Source organism: Gasterosteus aculeatus, chromosome 4 (genome assembly GCF_964276395.1).
Source record: "Gasterosteus aculeatus chromosome 4, fGasAcu3.hap1.1, whole genome shotgun sequence".
Lineage (NCBI taxonomy): Eukaryota > Metazoa > Chordata > Actinopteri > Perciformes > Gasterosteidae > Gasterosteus > Gasterosteus aculeatus.
In genome coordinates this window covers 24,746,273-24,767,607 of record NC_135691.1, presented here as the reverse complement: position 1 = coordinate 24,767,607, position 21,335 = coordinate 24,746,273, and the positions used below count along the sequence as shown (strand labels likewise).

Below are 21,335 nucleotides of genomic sequence, written 5' to 3'. Positions count from 1 at the left end.
GTTTGAGTATTATTAAGTCTCAACCTGAATACAAACCAAAAACTTGAGTTGCTTACAGTGCCCTCACTTCTTTAAACACATCTCATGGCCTTCATCAGCGCATAGAACTTACTTAGTTGTATTTTAATAATTGTCATTGTAATAAGTTCTTCAGTCATAAAACTAATGAAATAACCCAATAAAAGCTGTAACAACAATAAATAACAAATAGATAAATGTTCTATAACTGCGTTTCATTTGTCAAAAAACAATTTATTCACCAGTTATTGATGTTTATGATTGCTTTCAAGATAAACTAACATCTAAAAATGTCCTTCGTAGACCAACCTATTACCACATTATGGTGTGTTATAAAGTATTTATTAAACCTGCAAATACGTCTTATGAATGGGGATTGGGTTGAATAAAAGTGCAACCAAATATTATGTTTTTTTATTCCCCAAATAAGGGAAGAATAGTGAATAAAAGGGTATCAGCAGATCACACTGTCTAAAACAGACAGAGTAAAACAATTAGAGGAGCAATTTCATCACATTTCAGCTCTTCATATCCTATTTAGTTTATGTGTGCCTCTGTGTGTTCATGTGAGTGTGTGTAAAATGTTATAAGAGGGAGGGCAGCGCCACTCAATTGACCTTAGGGTCAAACCACTTGACCGCTGACCTCCCTGAGGTTTCCACTCTCTCTCGTGCACCCACCCAGAGAAAACAGAGCATTGTTGTTTTGTCAATTTTTATTCATCAAATGATTATTTACATTTATTTTAAATACTACACAATGGCGCATTCCCAAATAGAACTACAAGTATATTTAATAATAAAATGACCCATACTATTTTTCCATGGTAGGTGTGTAGAACTGTTTAGATAGAAACATCGTACAGATAAACCGGTGCATAGATAATAGGGGTAAACAGGAATAAGAGCCTTTTGTAGGCACCTTAAGTACCAACATCGGAATAATATTTTTCACGGTTTGGGTTCACGTCCTGTCTTATTTTGTAGTTTTCTGCCACTTGTGTCCCTGGGTAACTTCACTTCCTGCCTTGTCCTGTCATCCCATGTGATTGTCTGATTGACACCTCCCTAGTGTATTTAAACCGTGTGTGTCTCTTGACAAAAGTCACGTCATTGTCTATTGTCCTGGATGTTCGTTAGTTCCTGCCTGCCAGTTTGCCTCCTGTTCCTGTGTGTGTTTTTGCCCGTTGGCCTTTTGCTTTTGCCTTTTTGACTATTAAAGTCTTTTTGTTTAAGAACTCTGCATTGAAGTCCTGTCTTCCCACGCATCCCTGACAAATATTACTGTGCTGTATCATAAGTATAATTCTGATTCATTAAAACTACACTTATTTCTATGATGTGATGACATTCACATTCTTGCATTAGTAGACTTATCTGGATATCTTGATAATGTTTTAATCTTTTATTGTAACCTAGATAAAAAAAAGATACTGATTTCTTTTATAGAAGAGATTTATTAAATACTATTAGAATTCTTTACTGTCATAATCAGGTACTTAACATGAACATAAATTATCTGATGTATGTATGTTTTGAGTCTTTGCCTAGATCTAACCCAAACCTTGTATTCAAGTTTTAGTTGAATCAACGCTTCAAATCCAACCAAATGTTATATTTACCATAATTGGTGTTTGCATCAAAAGCAAAACAACAGAACAGCCATTGTGTAGCTACAACACTTATGTCGTTTTTTTTTTTTGTCAATTAAATAATTTTTCTGTTGTTTGATTAGATTAGTCAGGAATAAGACCATATTTCTGCAAAAATAAGTGTTTTCCTTTTTGGAATCAGGTTGCATCGATGTCGAGCACATTGAGGTGACATTTATATTCCCATATCTATTAGATAATTATTGTGAACAGTAAATCTATCAACTCCATTAATTTCCCCTGTTGGATACGGACATTCAGGTATGTCTAAAATCTTATGTACTATCACGCTTGTTGAGAGCAAGGACCGTGTCATTAAATGCATATTCATAGCTAATCATAACAGCAATATGGAAGATTTCAAAGAGGAGAATTATTTATTCTGATAAAAACAGTGATGTATTTTATTGGAAGGCCTTCAAATTAGACATTCTTGGTAGGGTTAATACTTTTTGAAATAACGTTTGCAAAGCTTCCAAATTCTTCAGGTTATTGCCTCCTTCTTTCATTTATTATACTCATACATATATGAGCTAATGTTGGTTGATTATTTTCAATAACATTTTTATCTACATTTAAAATAAAACTTTAATGTGTTTTATTTGTGTTTTAGGGCAATAGGCATAAAGGCATAAAGGCTTGTGATTTTATTTTGAGATTTGTGACTAGTCTTCTTTCCGAGACATTTTTCCTTACCTTATTTCTCTGTAGTGTCTTAAAAATGTATGCATATTTATCTTTAAAGGCCGTTTACAAAAACTGAGCCAGAAATATGAACTTTAGTAGCACCAACCTTCTCCAAACATTCCTGTTTCATTCCTTTGACATATCATTTATAGCCTGATCTATAGACAAATTTCTCAATTCAAGTAATCAACTGGACCTCCAGATGGGCAGCTGAACCGCAACACTCACTTCACCTGTCTATTTGCCATGCTCCTGCTCTCCGAATTTCACCTTCTTTTCATCACCACAACTGTCTTTCCTCTAATTCTACCCTTGCAGCACCTTTACCTTCCTTCTTCCTTGTCTTTACATTTTGTGTTCCCCTCCCTTTTTCCCCTTCTCCACGCATTGCTCCTTCTCCTGCTTTCCCGCTTCACCTCCCTCCCCTGCCCTCCCCTCCCTCCCTCCCTCCCTCTTTCCTCATCTCTGTCGCCGTTGGCAGCCTATTTAAATGCTCCATTGGAGAAGGATTAAGGTTTATGCAAGGTCAGTGTGGGATGTGATAATTATAATCACAGCTTTTTGGCTGGCCAATGATGGCCATTTGTTATTCTCAGCTCAGTGGCTTCAGAAGCCCCTGGGGGGGAGCTGTTGGGAGGTGTTGACAAGAGGCTGGTTGATTTACTGCGCGCCCCCCCCCCTCTCAACACGCAGGAGCCCAAGCTCACTCCCACCCACCTCCTATCTCTGTCCATCCCTTCTCTCGATGAAATGAAATGCAAACATTATGTAGCATTGGCCAGAACAATCACAGTTTGTCTATTTGGAACTGCCCCCGACAATCTGAATATACTGTATATTCTGCAGCCTATTGGGAGGGGCCGACAAAACAAACTCTGCATACTGGGATTTGGGCAGAACAAGCCCAGTCTATATTATATACTTCACGCGCAAGCTAACCAATACCACCTTCTCTGCCCCCATGCTATTGGGGGCCTCTGCATATCTGTTCCTGGCTGCAAATGTGCACCCTTGATGTTCAGTACATGATGCAGAGCTAACCAAGCCTCTATCCATCATCCCTCCAGTCAGCCAGCACTGCCATCCATGTTTGACTGCTCAGGACTGTTGCTGGGGAATAGATTTGTAGATTTGTCCAGCTCGCTCGCTCACTCTCTCACACACACACACACAGGGGACTAGTCATGGCCAGGGATCAGAGTGTTTTATAGTTGACTGGTGTTAGAACCTGAACTAAGCACAGAAGAAAGGGAGCAAAAGGCCTGGGTCAAACAAGGATTTGGGTGAACGACTCCTTTAAAGCCCAAGCACTGCAGCGGAGATGGCCGCCTGTATGTCATTCGAAAGGGCAGAAGAAGCTCAGGGGTTAGACATTTTGCAGAGGGAAAATGTTTTAAGTTTAAAACGAGCATTTTTATTCCCATTTACCACAAGTTGGTTATTTTTGGTCTAAATGAAATGTCCAAAACATACGTTGGTCAAAAAACCACAAGGATATTTATTAACGGCACCCTTTTCAGCCTGCCTAAAACATCTCTGTACAAAATGACCCGTTTGGGGTCTTAGTGTTAATGAGCCGGCTAATATCCCCTGCCCACCTCCTCCCCCCTCCACCAATTCCCCTCCCCTGTGGATTTTAGCCGTGTTGAAACAATCAAGTTTCCCTTTCGAGTAATATGGCTACTAAAGACAAAGATACTCTTGCAATCTTATCCATTCGAACCAGAGTAAGAACCTAACAAGAAGAATCAACAGGAGTCTTATTGTCGGTGTCAAGAGCATAAAAATGCTATTGAGTATAAGTGTGTGCATTTCTGGAACTACTTGTCTATCTGGACTTTTTTTCTGTCAGGATAAAGAGGAACCCCTATGAGTGTTCTGATGTGTGTTCTGAGATTTTCATGATTTTATCTGTTGTAAGCGCGACGGTAAGCGTGTTGCATCACTTCCTGTTACAGCGTGTTTCGTCGTCGAACTTTTCACAGCTCTAGCTATACGGAGTTGACTGTAGCGTGATATTTTTCATCACAAACACTGAATTCTTAGCTATGGCCTCACCGTCTAGCAAATTTTCGCTCCATCGAATAGTTGCTTACACGTTGTTTAGAGTCAACGTTACTTCTATTAGCATTAGCGTTAGCATTAGCTTAGCAGCTAACCTGGCGATGTCTTCCCTCCCTACCTCTCCTGCTCTTTCTTGCTCAGCGTGTCATATGTTTAGCTATTCCTCTGCCTCCCTTACGGATAATGGTACATGTAAGAAGTGTAGTATATTTGATAAATTGGAGGCGAGGCTTAGTGAGCTAGAAGCACGGCTCCGCACCATGGAAGCTCAGTCGTTAGTCGCTGCAGTTACCCAGCCCACCCCCATAGACCCCCATAGACGTAGCGTTCGCTCCTGCTAGCCGTCCCCCGGCAACCCCCGAGCAGCCGGGAGGCTGGGTGACTGTCCGGAGTAAGCATAAGTCGAAGCACACGGTTAACCAACCACTTCACGTTTCACACCCGCTGAGAAGCAAACTCTGGTGATAGGTAGCTCTATTCTGAGGAACGTGAAGTTAGTGAAACCAGGGACCATAGTTAGATGTATACCGGGGGCCAGAGCAGGCGACATTGAGTCTTATCTTAAACTGCTGGCTAAGGATAAACGTAAATACAGTAAGATCGTAATACATGTCGGCGGTATTGACTCCCGATTAACTTTAGTGACCTCCGAGCAACGTAATGTGGAATCGGTGTGTACATACGCTAAAACAGTGTCGGACACCGTAGTTTTCTCTGGCCCCCTCCCAAACTTGACCAGTGCCGCATGTCGTCATTCCGCCGCTGGTTGTCGAGGTAAATAATGTGGGCTTCGTTGATCACTGGAAGACGTTTTGGGGAGAGCCTGGTCTGATTAGGAGGGACGGCATCCATCCCACTTTGGATGGAGCTAAACTTCTTTCTAAGAACCTGACCCAGTTTCTTAGTGGACTTAATCCATGACCCAGAGTTCAGACCAGGGAGCAGAGTCGCAGTCTTACACACTTCTCTGTGCTTCAATCTGAGCAGTCACTCAGCATAAATTAACCCTATAGAGACCTTGTCTTCCCCACGGACACAGTTATCTAAGTTAAAAGGTAAACCGAGGAGTTATAGTAAATAACTTAATTAAAGTTAAAACTAATAATGCAATAGTGCATCAAAATAGGATAATTAAAAGGGGGTCTTTTGAATATCAGATCTGTCATCTAAAGCTGTTTTGGTAAATGAACTAATATCTATTTTTCCACAGAACCCTCTCCTGTCGGACCATTGTCTGATAATCTTTGAATTTCTACTATCGGAACCACCTCCTCCTGCCAAGGGTTTCTACAGTCGACGCTTATCGGATACCGCTGTAGCCTCATTTAAAGAAGCCATTCCTTCTGCTCCAAGTTCAGTGCCCTGCCTCAAGATACAAGAAGACTCCTGTGAGAACCTCAGTCCGTCCCAGATCGATAATTTTGTCGATACTGCTACAGGCTCTTTGAGAGTGGCGCTGTACGCTATTGCTCCTCTGGAAAGAAGAATAGCAACAAGAAGGAAGTCTGCTCCATGGTATAACCCTCAAACACGGAACCTAAAGCAAACTGTGCGTAAACTTGAACGATTATGGCGTTCCACCAAATCAGAAGGATCTAGGCTAGTTTGGCAAGACAGCCTTAAAACATATAAGAAGGCTCTCCGTAACGCAAGAGCATCTTATTACTCATCATTAATAGAGAAAAATAAAAACAAACTCCAGGTTTCTCTTCAGAACTGTAGCCAGACTGACAGAGAGTCACAGCTCTGTTGAGCCGTGTATTCCTTTGGACCTCACTAGTAACGACTTCATGAACTTCTTCAATGATAAGATTCTGACTATCAAAGAGAAAATTGATGGTCTCCTGCCTTCAACCAGTGCCGACCTGTCCTCCGATGTAGGAACCTTGGATGCAGCAGTGGGCCCTGATGCCTGTTTGGATGCCTTCTCTTCCATCAACCTTGATCAACTGACTTCTACTTGTCTCTTGGATCCGATTCCGACTAAGCTGCTTAAGGAAGTTTTTCCTTTAGTTAGCACATCCTTATTAGATATCATGAATCTGTCTTTGTTGACAGGACATGTACCACAGTCCTTCAAGGTAGCTGTAATTAAACCTTTTAAGAAACCTCCTCTTGCTCCAGAGGTGTTGGCTAACTACAGACCTATCTCTAATCTTCCCTTCCACTCTAAGATCATTGAGAAATCCGTCGCAAATCAATTATGTGACTTTCTACAAAACAATGCTTTGTTCGAGGATTTCCAGTCAGGATTTCGAGCGCATCATAGTACAGAAACAGCACTGGTGAAAATTACGAATGATCTTCTACTTGCATCGGACCAAGGACTCATCTCTTTTCTTGTCTTGCTGGACCTCAGTGCCACATTTGATACCATAGACCATTGTATCCTGTTGCAGAGACTAGAACATTTAATCTGTATCAAAGTAACTGCACTCAGCTAGTTTAAATCCTACTTATCGGATCGATCCCAGTTTGTGCTTGTAAACGGTGAATCCTTAAAGACCACCAATGTTGGTCACGGAGTCCCACAAGGTTCTGTACTTGGACCGATTTTATTTACCCTCTATATGCTTCCTTTGGGCGATCTTTGTCTGGGGATGCATGGGAGGCAGGACTCAAACGCAGACTTTTTAGAAAACAAAAGACTTTAATAGTCAAAAGGCAAAAGCAAAGGCCAAGGGGCAAAAACGCACACAGGAACCGGGGAAAAAATACTGGTACCAAGAAACATTCAAGATTAACGACAAGGCACAGCCAGGACAATAGACAATGACGCGACAAGTGACACAAGAGACACACGGCTTAAATACACTAGGGAGGTGCAGGTGATCGGACACAGGTGGAAACAATCAGACAATCACAGACGATGACAGGACAAGGCAGGAAGTGAAGTTTCCCAGGGAGACAGGAAGCAGAAAACTACAAAATAAGACAGGAAATAAAATCACGCTGTGACAATCTTATCAGGAAACCGCGCATAAACTACTATTGTTATGCAGACGATACTCAACTGTATCTGTCGATCAAGCCAGAAGAGACGGACCAGCTTTTTAGACTTCAAGAATGTCTTAGAGACATCAAAACTCGGATGACCGGCAACTTCCTGATGCTTAACTCAGAAAAAACAGAAGTTATCTTGATAGGCCCAGAGCGCCTTCGAAGCCAGATGTCACGTGATACAGTTTTTATGGATGGAATTGCTCTGGTACCCAGGAATCTGGTGTCTTCGACCAGGATATGACCTTCAAAAATCAAAAATCAGAAACTTCCTGTCTCAAAGTGATGCAGAAAAATTTGTTCATGCGTTTGTCACTTCCAGACTGGACTACTGTAATTCTTTGTTATCAGGCTGCTCTTGTAAATCTCTTAAACCTCTCCAGTTGATTCAGAATGCTGCAGCACATGTATTAACAAGAACTAAGAAAAGGGATCATATCACTCCTGTATTAACTTCTCTGCACTGGCTCCCTGTTAAATCAAGAATAGATTTTAAGGTACTTCTCCTCACCTACAAGGCACTTGCTGGTGAGGCGTCGAATCTTAAAGAGCTTGTAACACCTTACTGCCCTACAAGGCAGTTGCGCTCCATAGATGCTGAGTTACTTGTTCTTCCTATGGTTTTAAAAAGTAGGCTGGGGGCCAGAGCCTTCAGTTATCAAGCTCCTCTTTTGTGGAACCAGGTTCCACTTTCAGTCCGGGGGGCAGATTCGGTCAGCTCTTTTAAAGTAAAACTTAAAAAAACTTTCCTCTTTGATTGTGGCTATTGTTAGGGCTGGCTCAGGTTAGCCCGGACCAGCCCTTTAGTTAAGCTGCTATAGGCTTAGACTGCCGGGGGACTTCTTGGGACACACCGAGCTCCTCTCACGCTCTCGTTCTACAATAATTCACGTTTTATTAATGGTCTCTGTAGATTCCTTCCTTCTGGACCCTGGTCCTGACACCTGCCGTGACCCTGCTGACGCCATCATCATCATTATTATTTTAGATATTAATCATATTATTGTACTCGTAAACCAACATTACCCTCTCCTAAAGTCTCTGTGCTCTCCCTCCCCACAGGCTTCTGTGGATGGTGGTTCTATCGGATGGTGGTTGCCCCTGCAGTGGTCCTGCTGTGCGCCTGGCTTACTACTCACAATTACTTGAATCATTTCTGTCATAGGAATTGCATGTATTATACATTGTTCATTCTGTACACATGGCATCCATTGTAGTCTGTCCATCCCGGGAGTGGGATCCCTCCTCTGACGTTCTCCCTAAGGTTTCTTCCCTTTTTTCCCTCTTGGAAGGGTTTTTTCATCTTTTGGGGAGTTCTTCCTGTGCCGATGGTGGGTTTCGGGACAGAGGATGTTGTATGTGTACAGACTGTAAATCCCTCTGAGCCAAATTTGTAATTTGCGATTTTGGGCTATACAAAATAAAATGAATGTGTAAAAATCTGTTTATAGGTTAATGGTGAAGAAATGAAATACACAAAACACAAAAAACCTTCAAACTTTAAGAATTGTCTGAAAAAAATGTATCAATAGTTCTATAAATTATGTAGATACCAGGCTAAAACACATCTACGTAACGAAGAGCTGTGTACAGTGTGTGGACACTGATCATGGAAAGTTTCACCTTGATGGAGTACTGATAATTACTCTATATGAGGCTTTTGTGCAGGCCTCATGGCAGAGAAACGGTAGGAGTGAAAATCTGTATTTTAGCCTAAATCCTGCTCTGGTTGACCGAATTGTATGGTTCAACCACTTTTTTGGTAATCTTATTGGTTAGTCTGTCACGGGGTGACAGCCAAAACCAAGGTAGGACTCAAAAGCAGGATTCAATGGGGGAAAAAAAGATTTTCTTTCAACAGAAGTGGGATTTAAATAAGTAGCGGCCAGGGGAACACTCGAGAAACAGGTAGGCTCAAGGGTCTGGGCGGCAGGAGCAATGCGGTCTGGGGGAAACCACACTGAAGGGAGAGGTAGCGGCTCGACTGGCTGGAGGGAAAACTCTTACTTAGTTAATCAAAAAACTCTGGTGAGAGCTGGTCAGGTTACCACAAGGAGGGCAAAACGATCTGGCGAAGACTGGTGCTCCTGCTGCTCCTTAAGAAGGGTTACTGACGATGGTTTATGCATGACAGGTGTGACAGCAGGCAGCCACCAGACTCCGTCCAGGTAATCGGGGGGAACCTGCTCACCCAGCCTGAAACTCAGAAACACACCTCCAAGCCAAGTCAGATCATGACATAGTCAGATTGGATACCCTCACTACTAAGCAATTCAAATTCCTGGGCTGGGTTCTATATTTTTGCTTGGACCCCAGAGGAAGAATTTGCCTTGTCAGAGCTAGAATGTAGCTTCACCTAATGAGGGGTTCTGAAAGATGCCAATCCAAGCCATCCTCTGTCACAACCAACTATCTTTGCTTCTTCTAGCTCTGGTTGACTCTAGTGCAGGGGGGTAGTTTTTTGGGACGTGGCCCTCCAGTCTGGTATTCCCACTAAGCAATCAGAATCCCTGCTCACAGCTACCACCTTAGATGGCAGATTTTCTGGTTACCCATTGCACAGCTCCTGTGTCCATTGCTCTGTCTGGCAAGCAAAGTGAAATTATGAATAATTAATGGAGGACTGATTTTAACACACTCCTCATTTTGAGTATCTGGTAATAACCTTTGGCATTTGGTCAATAATATGCTCAGAGACATACTCCATCATTTTGTATTTGTTTACCTGGATGACATTCTTATTTTCTCCCAGAACCTCTCTGATCATATTTCTCTTTTGTGCCTGCTCCTTTAAAAACACGCTCTTAGTCCAAGCTGAAACATAGGAGTTGCATACCTGTTCAGTCAGCTTCCTGGGTTACACGATTCATAGTATAGGGCAGTTAAGGGCCCAGCCTTAGAAGATCAAGGCAGTGACATAATGGCTCCGACCCAACTAAAACCAACTACAGCAATTCCTAGGCTGGGTTCTATATTTTTGCTTGGACCCCAGAGGCAGAATTTGCCTTGTCAGAGCTAGAATGTAGCTTCACATCTCGTTGATGCTTCAGAAAGGTAAGTGGTGGCAGTGGGGATCCAACTATGATGAGAAACTCCACCCAGGTCCCTTCGTCCCATTGTCTCTCTCTAGCCAAGCAGAACTGCAATGTGGGTAACGACAGTGGTGTAGTCTATATTTTTGTAGTGAGTATTCTGTGATTTTCCCCGGCCGGCCGTTAGTCCCGCGGTAGACCGCGCATGCGTAACGGGAGGTCTTTTTAAAAAAAATGTCAATCGATGGCACGCGAATTACTGGTACTGCCTTCAGACGGGGTGAAGTTAGGAATCAACGTTAGAACGTTCTGTCACAATGATGTTGTTACGTATCATCTCGCTTTTGTTAGTGGGTATACGGAAATCTTTGACTTTTCCAAGTAGGTATACGGCGTATACCTGCGTATCATGTAGACTACCCCACTCTGTAACGGTGAGTTACTTGCAGTCCAGCTCGAGTTGGAGAAGCGAGGGCACTCTGCATTGATTTTTGGCCACTTTAACTTTAGACTCACCTATCAACCTGGTTACACAAAAGTTAAACCTGATGCCTTCTCTCCCCTGTATGTCTCTGTCCAGTCAAGAAACTAGCCTTCCACCAACATTTGTTCCTGACTCTGTCCGGTCTAAGGTCGTCCAAGTGTGCCCACCTCCTGTTTTGCCTCCCATCCATGGATGAACCACACCCTGTCTCTCTAAAAAGGACATTTCTGATGGCCATCAATCGAGACAGATACTCAGGCCTATGTTTCAGCATGCTCTGTATGTGCCAAAGGAAAATCCTCTCATTGTCCACCAGCTGGTTTGCCAAACCCCTCTTTGGAGTGTTTCAGATGCAAGTTATAATGAAGAGGGAAAAAGTGAAATCTGAGACGTCACATCTCTATGAGGGCTGAAGGCCTTAGCAGAGGTTGTGAATTCGCCACATCTGAGAAAAGCATAGCAAGCTAATAAAACACAGCCTCTAACGTGTCACTTGAAGGGGTGATAATTCCCTTCCAGAGTACTGTCAGCATCTCAACAAGAATAGGCAGCGTAATCGGATGCCTAGCGTCTGGAATGCATAGCAACCCTGGGCATCCAACAGTACCTTGATGGTAATATGAGAGAACAAGCTGGGAACACAGATCGTCACACCGAATGTTAACTTTAATACCAGCGATCAAACTACGAATAAGGCGGTTTGAATTTTACTTACTGGTGTAGAAGCCAATGCTTTAAGCCACTGAGGCATTTTAACAGGAAACCTAATTGACGCGCTGCTATTTTACCATGAGGGGTGAATGAGCGTCCAATTGCTTTTCAGTTAAGATGCAAATGAGTCCATTTATTTGCCATCTTATGCTTTAAATTACACGTGTCAAACAGACGTTCACACTGAGCGTAACATGATACTAAACAGCGGTCAAAAACTGTTTTTTCCTAGTCCGGTTGGAAACACTTGACGAGTCCCCAAAGGTTCCTACCCAATATAGGCTGGCCCGTCAATCATCAGATCATGACACAACATAAATCTGCTCTTACAAATGGTTTATTACAACAAGCATGTAATTACAACAAGCAGCAAGTATTAAAAGTCCAAAGTTTGTTGGGGCTTGGACTCAATCCATCTGTAGGATAGACTAGGGGCCGGGATGCCGAGATGAGGCATATCCCCCCTCTTAGGGAGTCCAGACACTGGTGGTGGTGGTAGGGAAAAAGTTGCTCCACTCTTTCAGTTTTCCAGATTCCTTGCTGATTGGAGGTTTCAGGGGTGGCGGAGGGTTACATCTGGTGCTTGCTGAAATAACAGGAGAACAGCTTTTTAACGTTAACCAGCACCGATGCGATTGGTTTACGGAAACTTTGCCTCCACCACCAATCAGCTTATGGCCTACCCACATACAGCGAGTCCCCTGGGGTAGGCATTACTGATCCATCCAACTATGCACCCTACTAAGGGCCAAGAAGTACCAGAACACTGTGGAATAAGAAACATGCAAGAACAGACAAACCGACAATGAGACAAAACTTTAAATACACTGATAAAAGGTGCAACTAATTGGTAATAGAAGGAAACAATCAGGGACAAGACAGACAATCAAAAGTGCGGGAAAACACACCGGGAAAGGAAGTTAAGTTAACCCAGAGACATGAGAGGCAGGGAAATACAAATTAAAACAGGAAGTAAACCCACACCATGACATGTCAGACACCTCTGTTTCTCGCTTAGGACAGTGAGATTATTGTCTTATTAGTTTTACACCTCTGCAGCTGCCAAATTGTTTGGTGAGACATTCGCTTTGCCCTATTCCGCTTAGTTGGCAAACGCGTCGCAATCCTCCACCAGACTCCAGCTTCGGAATACAAACCATGTCAGGTGTATGTCGAGTATGCCGCTATTCCAAAAATTGTATTGTTGAAAAGCGATCCTAGAGAACTGTCAGCATGCTACATTTGCCCTTTTGTGGTGGAGCACATTGTCAATCCAACTGCTCTCGGACTAAAACTACCTAGCTTTCAGGATGCGGAGAAAGCAGGACTCAAACGCAGAATTCAAGGAAACAAAAAGACTTTAATAGTCAAAATCAAAAATCAAAAGGCCAAGGGGGCAAAACACGGACGGGTACCAGGAACTCGCAGGGTATGACATTCGACAATAACAAGAGACACACATGGCTTAAATACACTAGGGAGGTGCAGGTGATTGGACACAGGTGGAAACAATCAGACAATCACAGGGGATGACAGGGCAAAGCAGGAAGTGAAGTTACCCAGGGACACAAGAGCTGCCTCTTGTGTCTACAAGATAAGACAGGAAACAAACCCAAACCGTGACACTAGCACCCACCATAAGGTTCCTTCCAAAATGTCTTGTCTCACAGTTGAAACCAGTGTCTTCTTTTAAATACCTAACAATCTGTAAACAAATATATAATTATGTAATTGTAAACCATCCAGATGCAATGTTTGAGACTGTAGTCAGCACCAACAGTAGTATTGTGTGCATGGAAAACACCCTTGTGTTTTTGTCACGGAAGATTGGTAAGCGTGTCTTTGTTCAGACGTACACAATCTGAAACCAGAAGGGACCAGGACCAACCACTCTTTATGCAAAAATGCCAATGGTATCCATGATCCAAACACCACTCTCCTCACCAGAGAACCAACCAAGTACAGCAAGCTAACCTTAACCCAGCTATTCTGACGCTCCGTCGGCACGCTAAGGTGCAATCCACAGAAATTCAGCCTTCGCAAATCTCCAACTGCAACGTCGTAACCCTCACTGCATGAAAAGTGAGATTTTCGTCCCCGTAAACGCCCGGAAATCTCCCTATTGTGTGCATGGAAAACACCCTTGTGTTTTTGTCACGGAAGATTGGTAAGCGTGTCTTTGTTCAGACGTACACAATCTGAAACCAGAAGGGACCAGGACCAACCACTCTTTATGCAAAAATGCCGATGGTATCCATGATCCAAACACCACTCTCCTCACCAGAGAACCAACCAAGTACAGCAAGCTAACCTTAACCCAGCTATTCTGACGCTCCGTCGGCACGCTAAGGGGCAATCCACAGAAATTCAGCCTTCGCAAATCTCCAACTGCAACATCGTAACCCTCACTGCATGAAAAGTGAGATTTTCGTCCCCGTAAACGCCCGGAAATCTCCCTATTGTGTGCATGGAAAACACCCTTGTGTTTTTGTCACGGAAGATTGGTAAGCGTGTCTTTGTTCAGACGTACACAATCTGAAACCAGAAGGGACCAGGACCAACCACTCTTTATGCAAAAATGCCAATGGTATCCATGATCCAAACACCACTCTCCTCACCAGAGAACCAACCAAGTACAGCAAGCTAACCTTAACCCAGCTATTCTGACGCTCCGTCGGCACGCTAAGGTGCAATCCACAGAAATTCAGCCTTCGCAAATCTCCAACTGCGTAACCCTCACTGCATGAAAAGTGAGATTTTCGTCCCCGTAAACGCCCGGAAATCTCCCTAATTTCCGACAATTTGCAACCCGCGCACGTCGCGTTTGTCTGTGCCACAAATTGTCGGAAACGAACCATGACGTAGGTGGAGAGCTGGGGAGGTGCGAATGGCCCGAATTAGCATATGAATACAGCGAAAACGCGGGTGGCCGAGCGGAGAGGGCTTGAATATCCTTACTCCTTATTGGATGAAACCACAACTTGCTAAATAATAAAATCACTCGTGATTGGCAGCAAAACCACACCTGGGCAGACCAGAAAACCACACCTGGGCAGACCAGGCTTGAGTTTCCTTGCTAATGATTGGATGAAACCACAACTTTCAATCACTCGTGATTGGTTGGCAGATCTGTCGCTATTGGTCACCCGCCTCATTTTATTTATATATATTTATATATTCATATTATGCTGTATATTCATTTCATGGTTATCCTATGTAGGCTACTACACTATTATTAGGATACCAACCAGGACATCAATGAATTTATAGAGAAAATGAACATTTGCCACATGTTTATGCAAAGAGCTTTATTAACAACACAGAAACAACAACTACATACAAAGTGAGGATCTGCCCACACTTGGGTAAAGGCGGTTTAAAAAACTACAGCTCAGTAAACTGTCCGTTTGCCTCCTCGACCCCGCCAACAACGCCATCCTCTCCGTCCGACGTGAGCTCTACGGTGGCGGATTTCCAGAGTTCCACCCTCGTCATCAGCCAGCAGACTTTGTTTCGATTCCAGCAGCTGTAAAAACAACAATGAATCAGTACTGTGCGATGCGATGCGTATGGCCACAACACATCTATCAATGCATCTGAAAAAAGTCAGCAAATAAACTCTTACCCTCTTTCTTCTCGCTCGACTCCGCGCTGAATCCTTCGCAGCTTCCGCCCGCAATGAGTGTTCCGGCTGGGAAAACCTGAAGCTCATGTGTACCGTCTCAAAATACGTCTCACAGGCGGCTGGAAAACAATTAAATGAGTGTGGTATGAATACAAAAAAAAATCAAACGCAAGTCACAGTAACATTTAACAAGGAAAGCGAAACAGTAAACAGTGTCACTTACACACAATGACGTCGTCTAAATCTGGACTTTTCCCGGAGCAAATACGAGATCACCGCCTCATTATGAGGTGAGATTAGCCTGTGAAAACAAAATGTACAGTTATGATCGGTATCCATCCTATGGTATCTATACGTATATATTTCCTTATAGCGCAGAATGAAAGCATATTCTTTAAATCGTACCCTTGCTCCGGTTCGTGGCGCCTGTAATTCGTCTCGGAGTAATGAAGACGGCGCACCGCTTCCTGTAAATGACACGGCAAAGAAAATACACTTTAATGAAGCGGTTTCTGCTCACTTGTAAGGCTACTAGGCTACTCTTAGCTTTCGTTTTAGGCTACTCTACTTTTAGCTTAGCTTGCAGTCATCGAACGTATTCTTACCGCTATCTTGGGATTGTGCGCCCGTCTCCTCTTCTTTGAGTCAGTTCCTCCAGAGCCGCCATCCTCTCCTCTATGGACGGCAACCTGGAGAGTCCCGAACGCTCCAGTGGAGCGAACCGCTCGTTGATATCGGCAGTTTGTTGTTGGAGTTGATGAGGCGATCCACTGAGAGCATTCAGCAGTTTCTTCTCGTCTGTCTGCGGACTGGCCGAAAGTTGCTGACCGCGGAGAGGAGTTGAAGGCGAGTTGAACGCGAGACGTCGTCCCGCCATTATTCACGAAGCAGCAAAAACCAAACAAAGGAACTGGAGATACCGTTCTTCTGAATATAGTGTCTGTTTGTATGCTTGTCTTGCAAGTACTGCTGTATCAGTCATGCCTATGACCTCACACGTGATTGGACGAGGAGTTTAAGGGTCCTCCAATCACATACGAGGTTATTGTTATACGGAAGGACCAGTATTTTAGGAAGACAAATGGTTGGGACTTTGTCGTGCAATGAAACAGCTGATATGCTTTATGTAAAGCAGTGTTTTGGTGTGAGTAGAACGACTTTCCCTAGAGAACTGTACAGTGGTGCCTCTTTCTCGATTCCACCAGACAATCTTGGATGAGTCTGACATACATGCAATGTTGACAATGTATCATCAGATGTACCCTTGTGTCACTGAGGTTGAATGTTTTGCCATGACATGTAAACGGGTAACATGTATGAATATAACTTACTCAATCGATAGATGCAGAGCATAAAGGTCAGCATATGTTTATGCTAAGTGGTGTGGAAACACTAACAGTTTTGAGGAACCCGTCCTTGACCCTCTAGCAGAACTACGACTAGCCATTATAAAGCAGTTTATAGTTGTTAATGTTGTGTCAAAGGGTACGGCATTTAAACATGTTCTTGCACAAGTTTCCTGGCTTGATCCCCACCCGGACAGACATTTTTATGGAAAGCCAAGTTTGGGCCTTGTAGGGAACAGATACGTCATACCCAGCATAATTTCTGCCAGTTGAGCGCATTGCTAGAAGATGTGTGGTTAATACATCCTCTGTGCATTTAAGTAAGACCAAAGAAAAGGTCACTGAAGTCCTGCCACTATGCACTGTAGTTGAGCTCTAGGAGACTGTGATCTCTGCAGACCCCTCATTCTGATTCAAATGTTGTTTGCATGGAATGCTCATTTTACCTTGATTAAAACTAATTTAAAGAAGTTATTTTGTGTATCTTTTTTACATAACATTTGCCATTGCTAATGGCGTACACAGTAATCTAGCATATTTGAATTAAATAAATCAATTCAAGCTAAAATGTAAGAGTCTATAATTAGGCTACCGAGCCTGATCTATTTGTACCAGAGATTTTCTTACCTTTTAAAAAAATGTCACCTGGGCTAAAACTCCCTCTGCAACCCTTATTTGCATTTGTATAGCTCACAGCATTTTCATTTACATGTCAAAGCCTCCCCTAGAATTAGGAGGAGGGGGGTCATGGGGGGACAAGTGCCAAGGGAGGCCCACATCAATTTCTGACAATTTACGGCAGTTTTCGGCGTTGCCCACAAATTGCCGTGAACAGCCGCAAACCTGAAATTCCACGACAATTTACAGTGCCGCATACTGCCGAAAATCCCATTTTTCATGCAGTGAAGATTTCTTGAAATAAGATGTAATATTTAGGACTTTTGAGATAAAAGTGATCCTGAAATTAGCCAGGAAAACTTATTTTGAGCTATATTTTACTAGTATTAGAAAGTGTTGTGTATCATAATAAGCTTGTAATGCTCAAAAGTAGCTTTTCATTTTTTCACTGTTGGCATCCCCCTTATTTCAAGTGTATTTAACTCATTTAAAGTTCTAAAATAGGACATTGTCCTAGATTTTAGACCACCACAAACTTGAAATAAGATAAAGTGATTATTTAGCATTTTAGGATAAATATGTCTTGAAGTTAGCTGGAAATACTCATATTATGCATTGTTTTACTCATAAGAAGTGCTTTTGTAGCATAATTAATCTCAATTCAAGTGCATTTAACTTAATGTTAGCTCTACAACAGTGATACTGTTTAATTTAAGACAAGCGCATACTTCAATGAAAACAAGTTGTGCATTAAACAAAAAAATATTTTATTTGCATAAGAAAGAGCACGCCTCTTTAGCTCTGAAATGCAGGAGGGAGCAAACAATTCTTACAATACAGTGCAGTTAGTCAGTTACACTGTGCCTGCAGCACCAGTCATGTTTTGGCGCAGTGTGTATGGCACTGTAATAAAATACTAATAATAGTAAAAAAAACATGCCATATATGTGTAACACATGGATTACAGTCAGACATGATCATCTGACATCTGTCTCCTCAATACACTTACAAAGTGCTTATTATTGCAACAAGTTAAGGGTCTTGGGCTAACATTAACATAAATATTTGACCACTGTGTCCCTCAATAGATCAACAATATTGTTATTATTGCAACCTTAACATTGGGAAACATTTGCTAAATAAGAATGGAAACGGCTTTACTTGCCAACAAAGGCTTTCCAGTCAGCCATGCCCTTCTTGAAAGATGGTGTGAGGTCTCGCTCATGGATTGTGTCCAAGAGAATCTCCGTTTGTATGACAGAAAGCAGAGTGGCTACCCACCTGAGGTAAGTAAGGTGTAGAGCATAATAGTAGGCCATAAGGTATAACATGAATACCTAGAAATAAGGTATTCATGCAGTGCCTGCAAGAAGCACTAAAGGAAAACGGAATGCCTTTCCACAGTTCAGACAAAGCAAAACTTTTTTGATTTACTGATGTCCAACCGCCATGCTAAGGTCAACACCCAAATAGCACACCCAAATTACTCAGAAGTGGCTCATGGAACCTGATTGCCCTCACCCCCACCGCCCTCTCCTAGCCACCCCAACTGCTTGGAGTAACCGTTGGCCCTGGGATGTCTTCCGCTCTAAAAATGAAGAAACTCCGCACGGACAGAAGACATCTTGTTTTGAAAAGTAAAAGTATTTAATAAAAGAAAAGGTGTTATGCTTAAAAGAACATCTCAGCGGAGGAGCTGCTGGTTTCTGCAATCAACAGGCCACAGAGTATCCCATTGACTACCCCATAGTTACTCTGCCTTGCTTCGAATTCCTAGTTAGTTATTCCTTGTAACAATGGGTGCCTATAAGAATTTATACAGTTCAGTAAAGGTGTAAAAAGCCACACCCCTGGACATGTGACACCTCCTGGTGGGTTCAATTTGGCTAGTTATTTACAGAATGTAGTGGTGCAATGAGGTATTACACTGGATGGTGCGATCAATGTAACTCGGATTATGAAAGTCTCTTGGTCAATATAAGGAGTTCTATCAAGTACATGCAGGCATTTCATGAAAGATCCAAGATGGCGCCGTTGATGGCCGCCACGGTGCTTCGGTGCGCTTCGTTTTTTGTTGTTAATTACGTTTGCTGCTGCGATTCGCGGAGCTCTTTCACCAGAGATGAGCTCTTGAACATCCGTGGAACAACTCCGCGGAGTTACTTCCAACTTTCCTGCTTTCTTCCGTGGAATTACTGGACATTATAGTCAAAGGTGCGCTCACCTTTCGTCACGCGGTGAGACGCCGTAGGAGAGGAAAACGGGCCGGCTCGCTGGTGAGACTCCGCAGGCGTGGTTCTCGCACTCCGCTGCCAGGCATCTTTCTCTCCAACGTGCGCTCACTGTGCAACAAACTGGACGAAATTCAGCTGCTGATGAGGAGAGACAGAGACTTCTCTACATCCTCCGTCTTGTGCTTCACGGAGACGTGGCTCTGCGGATCGATACCGGACTCCGCGCTCCAGCTGGCGGGCTTCCAGCTGCTCCGAGCGGACCGCGACACGGAGCTCTCCGGCAAGACAAAGGGTGGAGGAATCTGCTTCTACTTCAACAACAGCTGGTGCAACGACGTAACGGTGATCCTACAACACTGTTCTCCTGATCTGGAAACTTTTTTCATCCACGGCAAACCCTTTTATTCCCCCCGTGAGTTTGCTTCATTCATCCTGGTCGGTGTTTACATGCCGCCGCCGGGCAACGTGCACGAGGCACAGCGGACACTCGCCGACCAGATACGGCGTGTGGAGCGGACCAACCCGGACTCTTTAGTTATTGTCCTCGGGGACTCTAACAAAGGAAATCTCACCCATGAACTTCCTAAATACAGACAGTTTATTAAATGCCCCACCAGAGAGGAGAACACGCTGGATCACTGTTACACCACAGTAAGCAGGGCTTATCACGCCGTCCCTCGTGCTGCACTGGGACACTCTGACCACGTCATGGTCCATCAGATTCCTGCATACAGGCAGAAACTAAAGCTCTGCAAACCTGTGGTGAGGGAATTCAAGAAGTGGACCAGTGAGGCGCTGGAGGATCTTCGGGCGTGCTTTGACTGCACAGACTGGGATGTTTTCAGGACTGCTACTGACAGTCTGGATGAGTTCACAGAGGCTGTAACTTCCTACATCGGCTTCTGTGAGGACAGCTGTGTACCATCATGCACCAGGGTGAGTTACAACAACGACAAACCCTGGTTCACAGCGGAACTCAGAACACTACGCCTGCAAAAGGATCAGGCATTTAGGAGTGGGGACAAAGACTTGTACACAGAGGCAAAATACAAGTTTAGCAAGGCGGTGAGAGATGCTAAACGACTGTACTCTGAGAAACTCCAACAACAGTTCTCAGCAAGTGACTCTGCTTCGGTCTGGAGAGGCCTCAAACACCTCACCAACTACAAGCCAAAAAACCCCCACTCCATGAATGACCTCCGCCTGGCAGACGAGCTGAATGAGTTCTACTGCAGATTTGAAAGACAATGTCCTGATCCCATCCCCCTAAGCTCCACCAACCTGCTGCAGTCCCCCTCCCCTCCCTCCCCCAGCCCATCAGGTGCTCGCGCCTCTTCAACTATATCACCTTCCCCTCCCCCACCAGCAACGACCCTCTCTATTCTGGAGAGAGACGTTAACCGGCTCTTTAGAAGACTAAATCCCCGTAAGGCAGCGGGTCCGGACTCAGTCTCCCCTCACTCCCTGAAGCATTGTGCTGACCAGCTGTCTCCGGTGTTCACTGACATCTTCAACACCTCCCTGGAGACATGCCACGTACCAGCCTGCTTCAAGGCCTCCACCATCATCCCTGTCCCCAAGAAGCCCAGGATCACAGGACTCAATAACTACAGGCCCGTCGCCCTGACCTCTGTAGTCATGAAGTCCTTTGAACGGCTAGTCCTGACCCACCTGAAGTCCCTCACCGACCCCCTCCTGGACCCCCTGCAGTTCGCCTACAGAGCCAACAGGTCTGTGGACGATGCTGTCAACATGGCCCTCCACTACATCCTCCAGCATCTGGACTCCCCAGGAACCTACGCCAGGATCCTGTTTGTGGACTTCAGCTCTGCTTTCAACACCATCATCCCATCTCTGCTGCAGGA

The 21,335-nt window shown here is 43.8% G+C and overlaps 1 protein-coding gene and 1 long non-coding RNA gene across 2 annotated transcripts in view; one reads left to right on the top strand and one right to left on the bottom strand.

Annotated features, from left to right (window-relative positions):
• LOC144406225 (uncharacterized) overlaps positions 1-15,572 on the bottom strand; it is a 61,003-nt gene extending 45,431 nt beyond the window's left edge. The window contains exons 1-2 of the long non-coding RNA XR_013467424.1: positions 15,496-15,572; positions 15,273-15,391 (exon numbers count right to left, since the gene is read on the bottom strand). This is a non-coding gene — a long non-coding RNA (uncharacterized LOC144406225). The remainder of the gene's footprint in view (positions 1-15,272; positions 15,392-15,495) is intronic.
• Positions 4,033-8,193, top strand: LOC144406150 (uncharacterized). Its single transcript, XM_078100924.1, is given in 5 exon segments — positions 4,033-4,083; positions 6,925-7,002; positions 7,377-7,643; positions 7,646-7,670; positions 7,673-8,193. Coding segments are annotated over 5 exon segments (942 nt in total).
• Positions 15,573-21,335: the final 5,763 nt, after the last annotated feature.